Source organism: Triturus cristatus, chromosome 9 (genome assembly GCF_964204655.1).
Source record: "Triturus cristatus chromosome 9, aTriCri1.1, whole genome shotgun sequence".
Lineage (NCBI taxonomy): Eukaryota > Metazoa > Chordata > Amphibia > Caudata > Salamandridae > Triturus > Triturus cristatus.
In genome coordinates this window covers 826,484,726-826,494,210 of record NC_140592.1, presented here as the reverse complement: position 1 = coordinate 826,494,210, position 9,485 = coordinate 826,484,726, and the positions used below count along the sequence as shown (strand labels likewise).

The following is a 9,485-nucleotide window of genomic DNA, read 5'->3' as shown; positions in this document are numbered from 1 at the left end:
GCAGATATATAGAACCTCAAAGTGGACCAAGCATGCACAAACCCAATTTGTCAATGGTGAAAATCACTAAGGAAAAGGAATTATTTTTGCTGTAAGGAGGAGGTGAACAAATTACAAAGGTTTTCCTTTCAGCAAGTTCGGAAAGAGGCCATATATTCTTGAATCTTAACGTTCGAGTGCCACTGTCAATGTTTCCATGGTATCAAAGGTCAGGAGCTTTGTCCTGTTGTCAGTCTAGCATAAGTAATAGCTGTGAGATTATTTTTCCTAGGGCTGCTGACAATGGGAGTCAATCCTATTAATCGAACATTGCTGATCAGTATAAACAGAGAATCGCTTTACTGTATATTAGCAATATCTTTCATGCAAAAAAGTAGCTCCTTCAAAAAGCCTCGATTGTTTTTGCACATCTACCACATAAGGAAATAGGAACCAGTATCATGACACCCCCTCCAACAGGCGTATAGACATCCATGGATTTATTTTATTCTTACTGGTGTCAGGTGTCACCAAAATATTACCTTATATGGACTTTCTTTGTGTTGAGTGGACAAATAGATAGCATAATAGTAGGGGTGTGTGACATTTATGTAAGTAGCTTTTGCATAATTACACAAAACTACTGCAAGATTACATGTAATTACGTGGAATGCAAATTCATCATTTTGTGCTCTATTTTAGCATAAAATGATTCATTGCATCATTTTCATGGCATGAAGTTTTATTTAAATAAAAACATCACGAATAAACGTTGCTCTCATTCTATTGTTACAAGCATTTGTGGTAACTTTTTAATGTAATGTCACAATATGCTGACGTTTTTACAGAGTATGGCAAGTAATTACTCAAAGTGGTGTAATGGCAGAATGCTGAGTACAAGTGTATCATGAAATTCCCCAAATGAAGCACATTATGCCAGCGTAATTTGAATTTCGCTCAGTCTTATGTAATAGACTTTGCCAGATGAATATCCTGGAACATTTGGGAATATCCATCTGGAGGTTAGTAGCCCATCATTTAACATATGTGAGACTGAAATGGATGAATAACTTCAAGTATACTATTTAGACAATAACTGCTTGTGACATAGCGCCATCAGAAAAATGTTCATTCTCATAGTGTCTCTGGTTGTTCCCCTTTTCACTTTATCCTTCTTTGCCCAGTGGAGAGTTAAAATAGCCTATAAACATTAATTGTCCTAGCTAGAAATCCTCTGGTTATAGTTGAAAATCAATTGAGCATAATTCTCTTTTTTTTTAAATCGTCAATGTTAAATAGTGTGCATAGTGAGAGGAGATCCATCAGCATTCATCGGATACCATTAATTTGTCATGTCTGAAAGAAACTAGGCCTGGGCGAAGCACTACGCTACGCTCGCGTAGTTTGCGAAGTTCGCGCTACTTCGCACTACGCGAACTGCACGTAGCACAGTGCGAACACGCGTAGCGTAGTGTTGCGTAGTGCTACGGTCATTTTCTGCTTGCTCGCGGTCCTCAACGTCAAGTTGGCGACCGCGAGCAAGCAAAATGACATCCCGGCGAGACTTTTTCCTTGTTCGCGATCGCGAGCATGGAAAATAAACCTCCCGGCGAGATTCCCAACGCGAGGAGGTCAGGTTTCTCATTGCGAGGGGTCGCGTATGCTCGCGACCGCTCGCGATGAGAAACTACCAGTTCGCGTTGAGAAAGCTGCCTCTCGAGTAAAAATCTACTCGAGCAGTAGAAAACTACAGCTCGCACTGTGCAAGATGCCATTTTCAATGATTGCACAGTGCCGGTTGCTTGTCCGCACTGTGCAATCATTGAAAACAACATCTTGCACAGTGCGAACATGTTACTACGCAGATCGCGAAGTGCTACGCGTAGCTCGCGTAGTGCGAACTTCACTTTGCGTAGCTTCGCGAAGTGCTACTTCGCGAACTACGCCCACCCTTAAAAGAAACCCAGATTATACACTACTGGAGTCAATGCAGATGGGTAATTTGTGACTTGACAAGTTCTTACTGTCTTTTTCCACTATCTAAACATGATCCCTTAGTGGAAGGTAAGGGAGATATTTGATGTTTAGGAGTTTTATGAGGCATCCATAACAGATTTTCAATTTGCCACATGTATGTAAGTCTTTATGTTGTGTGTCTAGCAAGGGCGGAATATTGATAATATAGATTTCATTTATAGTGCAAGGGAGAACTACTTCCGGGCATTCAGTGCTGTTTAGGACAAACCTGATAACATATCTCAGTAGTGTCTTCTTTCTGTCTTAGTGTTTTACTGCTGCTCCCATATTTTGAAAGTTAGTCTTGAACCCTCATAATACGTTGAATCTTTGTATTTCATCTAGAAATGCAGCGTGTGATGTAGTGGAATTAGTTAGAAAACACAAAGTATTATCACTGAAAGTGCTCATTCCACCTGGCTAAAATTCATGACCAATCTTGTGATATGTCACATTGTGGTGACCTTATGTATCAGTGGCTTAATCGAAAGTAGTGAAAACCGACGATGATATTGGGCAGCCCTGTCTTGTTCCTCCCTTGTTAAAATTAGCTTTAATGAAGGAAAGCATTCTGGAGAAAGGCTTACTTGTTAAGTTTTTTGCTGGGATTAGTCCAACTCACTATATCAAATGCTTTCCCCGCCTCAAGTGAACAAATAAAGCATCTAAGTTCTATCACAAATGGCCGCAGCTAGAATGTTAAAAACCTGACCTAGTGTTATCTTGTTCTAACTTTATTCTGTGGGTCCTTTATCAAACCTGCTTGGAATGGAAAGACTATAATAGAATCAACCAGATATTTCTAATTGTGTTTGTGAGAATCTTTGTAAAGCTTTTGAGTTTTAAAATAGAAATTAAGTTATAACACCACAAAACGAAAGACATTTTTTAGCACTTAGTAAAAGTGTCAGACTGTATTCCATGATTGATGTGACAGCTCCCATTGCATAAAAGTAATTGAAGACTTTCATCAATAGAGGAAGCAATATTTAATCAAATGCCTTCCAGAACAATGTTGTGAATCCAATTGATCCTACTACTTTGTTGTTATGCAACATTTCAATAACTTCTGAGATTGGGCTCCCTAGTCCATCTATTACATCATGAGAGATCATGGGAAAATGGACACTTGCTAAATATTCATCTTGTAGTGAGATGCATGGTGCAAATGGGAGTAAATCTGCAGGAAAGTCCTTATGACATCCTCGTCTGAAGTTGAGGTTATCTCTCAATCATTGCGCCCTGAGTCGTGTTTTTTTTTTCCTGCATTTCAAAACGTCTATCAGCCTTGTCATAGTGTGTTGGTTTCATATTCAATATTTGGTGGGCATGCTGAACGGTCCCTTTAATGGTGGGTGTGCGCAGCCTTTAAGACTGCACACTGCACCGCGAACGACAGCTCGTCGTTCTGGAAGCTTGCTTGCCCTCTCTGCTGTTTGGCCTCCTCCTACTACTGTATCCTGCTGCTTCTGCATTTCAGCACCCTGCTCCTAGCGGCTCTAGCACTGGGTTCAACCATGGCATTGGGTCCGTCTTGCTTTGTTTCTCTTCACAAATCTCATTGGAAGACTGCTGGTACCTAAAAAGACAAAGAAAGAGAAAACAATTTTGAAACGCTGGAAACTCTTCAATTTGGGAAACACGCTTCTTGTGCTTGAGTTGTATTATTAAGAGATACTTATCCTATAGAATTATTGGTGGAATTGTTGGATGGAAGTTGTTTAATATATCCTTACTGTGTTAAGATGTAGAAAAAACAGCAAACGATCAGTATTTAATGTCAATGATGTTAAACGAATGTGCAGAAAAAACTGACACATAGAAAACTGTGTACTTCAAAAATATACTCGAAATTGTTTGAACTTTATTTTTAGAGGTGCCACAAAAGGGTTATTTGGTTTGAGCCTTGTTGTTGTGTTAAAAGGTTCTTTAGGTGTTCTGGAAGAAGAAAAGTTTCTGTTATTTAATACAAGCAAACAGCAAGAAGGCATCTCTCATCAGAGAATATATTGGTATGTGTAGAGAGATTAGAGCAATATAATAAAATCATAGATGATGGTGTATTATTGGATCCACAGGAGTTACATTATAATTCCTTCCTTTGTAGATGCAGTAAAAGCACGCTTGGAAACATTCGTTCACCTGACAAAGGAGGAAGGGGCATTAGGTAAATTTAGAACAGGCTTTCTTTAAAAAGTCAGTTTCCACTTGTGATTATGTTAATTTTTAAGCATTTTCTGTTTATTTTATAGAAGCTACATAAATCAAGACAACTCTGAAGTTCTGAAATGACAGCCTGAAACTCATCAGTTTCCATCCCTTCGTCCCCTTGGGTCAGGTCAGATCTGTAACACTTGACCTGCTTAACCTATACGGAAGATGAGAATTCTCACCGTATCCATTTCACTCCTGCAAATAAAATCTGGTAAGAGCCTGGCAGAATGACAAGCACACGTTGAAATTTTCACCTGAGGGAATGGAGCTATGGGATATTACCTTTGCCGATCTGGCTCATTTGATTGGCAATTTACAAAATGAAACCCAGCTTCAAGCACAGAAAGTTAATGTCTTACAGGGTGTAACTAACACAAATCAAGATAACTTTCAGCTGCAGGATCTAGTCAGGGTACAGGAGACCCTGCAATTCAACTCACCACTCCACCTACTATCCCTGTGGCCCCTCATGAGCTTTTATTCTGGAGATTCTGTAAATGTGCAGCATTTATAATAGTGTTGATTACATTTTATGTGTAAGCCTGCTTGCTTCCCTAAGGAACAATCAAAAGTGGCCTTTTATATTGTTATCTTTAGGGAGCACAGCTACGTCTTGGTCAATACCTCTAGTTGAGAGAGATGATGCATTGCTGGGAATTTAAAAGAATATTTGATTTACATACTTTTATACAATCTGTGGATACTGAGTTACATAATCTACTACAATGTAATAAGGATTTATTGACTTATATATCCATGTTTTACAGAGTAGTGGCAGAATCAGGATGGCCTGAAAGCAAAAGGAGTTCTTTATTTTGTAATCTCGTAGTATACAAGGAAAAGAGAACTGACTGAAAAAACTGAAGATCCTGAGCCCATGCAGATAGGGAGCATTAGGGGCCCCTTGAGCGAAGAAGAATGACAACGGCATAGTGTGTCAAAGCTTTGCTTATACTGTGGTAACAAAGGACATTTTTTATGTGATTGTCCAGTGAAATAAATGACCAGAGACCTAGGGAGGCAATAATTTCAGGTTTGCAACATGATATAGCCTCAGAAAACTTAGCTCAAACATCTTGCATACAACAATATTAACACTTTCTTGTGACAGCCCAACTGTCATGGGTTGGGGGCTTGGTTTGTTTCCAAATGTTAATAGATTTAGGAGCTACTGGAAATTTGGATAAATACTTAGAAGCATAATATGGTATTCCATTTAAAAGCAAAAATCAGATTGATGAGGTAAAAACCATTGATGGTAGTGCATTGAAGTCAGGCCCTATTAACCATTCCACTGCCAACTTGTGGTTAGATATACAGAGAAATCACAGGGAAAGAATAAAGTTTGATTTGATTCAAACCCCAAAGTTTCAAGCTATTCTGGGAATACCATGGTTAGAAACTCATAATCCAGATGATAACTGGAAGGATTGTACATTATCTTTTTGTTCCATATTCTGCAGGGCACATTGTTTATATATGTCCATTAATTTGCATCATGAAATAACTGCAGCAGTGTTAGCAGATAAAAACAATCCACATATTCCTCTGTGCTATCAAGATCTAGCAAAAATCTTTGCTGAACAAAAGACAACTACCATTCTACCACACCAACAGGATTGTAAAATGCATATAGTCCCTGGGGAGTTCATTCCTCATTGTAGAATGTATGCATTAACTGAGAAAGAAGACATCCATCTGAGGGAATATCTTGATGACATGCTTCGCCTGGGGTTTATCAGACCATCCTGTTCACCTACCTCATCTCCTCGGTTCTTTATCACTAAAAAAGGGGGGAGTTGTTCCCTTGTATTGACTATAGAGCCCTCAATGATGTAACTGTTAAGAACCATTATCATTTACCTCTTATTTCCAGATTATTAGATCAGGTAAAGAATGCTCAAGTATTTACAAAATTGAATTTGCGAGGCGCTTACCACCTGGTGTGAGACAAAAAGGGAGATGAGTGGAAGACAGCCTTCCATACCATATTTGGGCTGTACGAGAACTCTGTGATGCCTCTTGGTTTATGTAATGCTCCTGCACCATTTCAATATTTTATAAATGAAGTTCTGGGGGAGTTTTGGGATGTATGTTTGGTTGTTTACCTTGATAATATTTTAATATATCCCCCCTCAAAGATAGAACATAAGAAGCATGTGAGAGCCGTTTTGCAACAACTAAGCTGTATGTGAAGTTGGAAAAATGGGAATTCCATGTTTCTAGGGCCTCCTTCCTGGGATACATATTGTTGCCAAAGAAGGTTAGTATGGATCCATAGAAAGTTATGGTCATCCTGCAATGGAAATCCTTAAAATCAGTGAAAGAAGTCCAAAGTTTTTTGTGATTCACCAATTTCTGTTGGCGATTTATAGATCACTTTTCCAGTGTGGAAGCTCCAATAATACAATTATTGAAGAAAGCGGTTGTTTTTCACTGGTCTTTGGCAGGTGAACAGGCTTTTTAGCAATTGAAAAAGGATTTTGTTAGTGCCCCAATTCTGCAACATCCTGACACCTTGCAACCATTTATAGTAGAGGCAGATGCATCTCAGGTAGCGGTAGGTAGGGTTCTATTACAAAGAAGTAAGGAAATGGGACAGCTCCACCCTGTACCTTATTTTTCACAAAGATTCACTCCAGCTGTACAAAGCTGTTGTATAGGTGACAAGGAATTGTAAGTCATTAAGAATGCATTTGAGGAATGGTGACATTATTTCATGGGTGCTTTACATACTGTTACAGTGATTACAGATCATAGAAACCTACAATTCCTAAAATCTGCTGAGGCCCTATCCATGAGACAATTGCGATGGACCCAATTATTTACTGATTATGATTTGAATCAAATTTCAATCAGGCAGAAAGAATGGAAAGGCTGACACATGATCTATTCTGGGACATGATTTAGAGAACATGAAACAGAAAACCCTTCTATAATACCCCAGAACATATTGTAGGAGCAATGGTTTCTGAGGATACCTTTTTAACTGAGGTAGCTTTAGCACAGAAAGCCAAAGAAGCAGAAGAGGCCATTTAGGGTCATGATAGAAAGCATATAAATGAAGTATAGTACATACAAAAAAGAATATGTGTTCCAACAATCGCTTTACAGCAACAAGCACTGCAGTGGTGTCATGCACAAATATTAGCTAGTCATCAAGGGGAAAAGAAGACTTTAGAGTTAGTTCAATAACATTTTTGGTGGCCTACATTAGTAACCTGACACAAAACAGTTTGTACAAAGGTGTACTGTGTGTGCACAAAGGAAAGATATACATCAAGCACTTGCAGGTTTATTACATCCACTAACTACTCCTCCATGACCATGGCATCCTGTTACGATGGCTGTTATAACTGATTTACCTAAAACAGAACAGGGTCACACAACAATCATGGTTACAGTAGATATGTTTTCCTAGATGGCTCATTTTACTCCATTATCAAGGTTGCCTTATTTTAGGCCTACATGGTTCACAGTCAATAATTGTATCTGATCGAGACCCTCAATTTATCACAATGTTTTGGAAAGCTTTTTGCAGAGTTTTACATATAGAGATTAATGTATCTACTGGTTATCATTAACCCTGGGCTGAGTATGCAGAGTTGTACTCCACTGGATTTCACAAAGTTTATGGAACACTTTGTGAAATTCCATGGAGCTCTGTGGCCTTGGGGAGTTGCATCTGCACCCCCTGACCCCATCCTACACCTCCCAACCCACTTGCACCCCCTCCTGCATAGTGAGGCATGACCTTACCTGTCCTGGGCCTCCTCCTGTACTTGGTAGGTGGCTATGGCGGCGCCGGCTTCCTTCTCGGTTCCAGTTCCTTCCTTCTCCTGCTGGTGGCTGCACTCATCTTCTGCTGTGCTGGCTGATCATAGAATTTAGCAGTAAGAACTGCAGTGCACATGTTTGACGGCATGCCTGACCCTACATTGCTGTCCAATTCCCAGTGAATGTGCTGACCCCTAAAACATGTTGGAATTCCCCATATTCCCAACTGGCATATTTAACTTACCTATAAGTTCCTAGTATATGGTACAATGTTGTACCCAGGACTGGCTAATTAAATGTTACTAGTGGATTTCAGTATATAGTGAGTCACCACTAAAGTGACAATGCAAAAAATGACTGTAGGTCAGGCTCCAGTAACCTAGCTGTATAGTTTTAAACTGCAAAGACGACCTGTCAAAAAAACATTTTGACCGGCCAATTTCCTCATTTTAAATATTCAGAAATAATCCCTAAGTAGGCCTTAAATACCCATAAGAAAAAATTGGTCCGTGACTGACTTTTAGAAAATCAAATAAAAATGTGTCATATGTGTGTCGTTGCCATACCAGTCAACCACTAGTAATCAATATGATTTAGAATGTAACTACATATCCCGAAAGGGGAAAACGGAATAACTCAAAACATAATATGTGTGAAGCAAAGGATGCGCCAACACTTTAGTTCAATATATTCAGTTTATATACGAGTTTACTCAAAATTGATTGAAAATGTGAATTATTTATCATCAAGGTAATTGAAGGGTTGCTCAAGACAAAGGGGGTGGAGGAGGGGTGTATTCGTGATGGATAAGGAGAAGTGAGAGTCACTAAGTTCAGAATTTACACACTCTTCAATATTTTAACAACTAACTGGTTAAAGAGATCAGTACAAAGCGGCCTGTCCTAAGGTTAAAATTCACTGAAAAAAACATAGGTTTCAGGGACGTTATAGTTAGTTGGACATTTCACTCGTAAAAACCAGAGAAATTCAGCCGTTATAGTTAGTTCAGCTAACAATAACTCACGCCCCCGCAATGCACTGCTGATGACGTCACATATTACATCATTCATGACATGGTCAGTGACATCACTGATGACATCTCAAATGACATCACTGATGACATCATCCAGTGACTGTGTGTTTCTATAAAGTTTAAATATGTTTTATATATGCCACATTGTATTGAAGAATGAGTAGGTGTATAAGTGTCTGGATGGAGGATTTAGTAGGTGCGTGACTGACTGTATAAGTGAGTAATTAAATGTGTCTTACTGAATGCATGGGTTAGTGACTAAACTGTGAGAATGTCTGTATCAGTCTGTCAGTTGGTGTGTAAGCGGCTGCATGGGTTGGTGAGTAGCTACATGAGAGTCTATATGGCTTATTGATTGGTTGCCTGAGTATTTGTATGGGTGCTTGAGTGTGTGTGTGAGTGGGAGGTGTGTGACTCTGTGCATAGATGTGTGAGTGGTTGATTCACTGGGTGTATGGGTTCAAGA

General features: G+C 39.2%; 1 protein-coding gene across 1 annotated transcript in view; it reads right to left on the bottom strand.

The window, feature by feature from the left end:
• Positions 1–1,963: 1,963 nt before the first annotated feature.
• The window catches only part of LOC146798913 (myb-related transcription factor, partner of profilin-like), a 99,520-nt gene continuing 91,998 nt past the window's right edge, over positions 1,964–9,485 (bottom strand). The window contains exon 2 of the mRNA XM_085627797.1: positions 1,964–3,574. Within this exon, the coding sequence (XP_085483923.1) occupies positions 3,507–3,574 (68 nt within the window). The 3' untranslated portion in view covers positions 1,964–3,506. The remainder of the gene's footprint in view (positions 3,575–9,485) is intronic.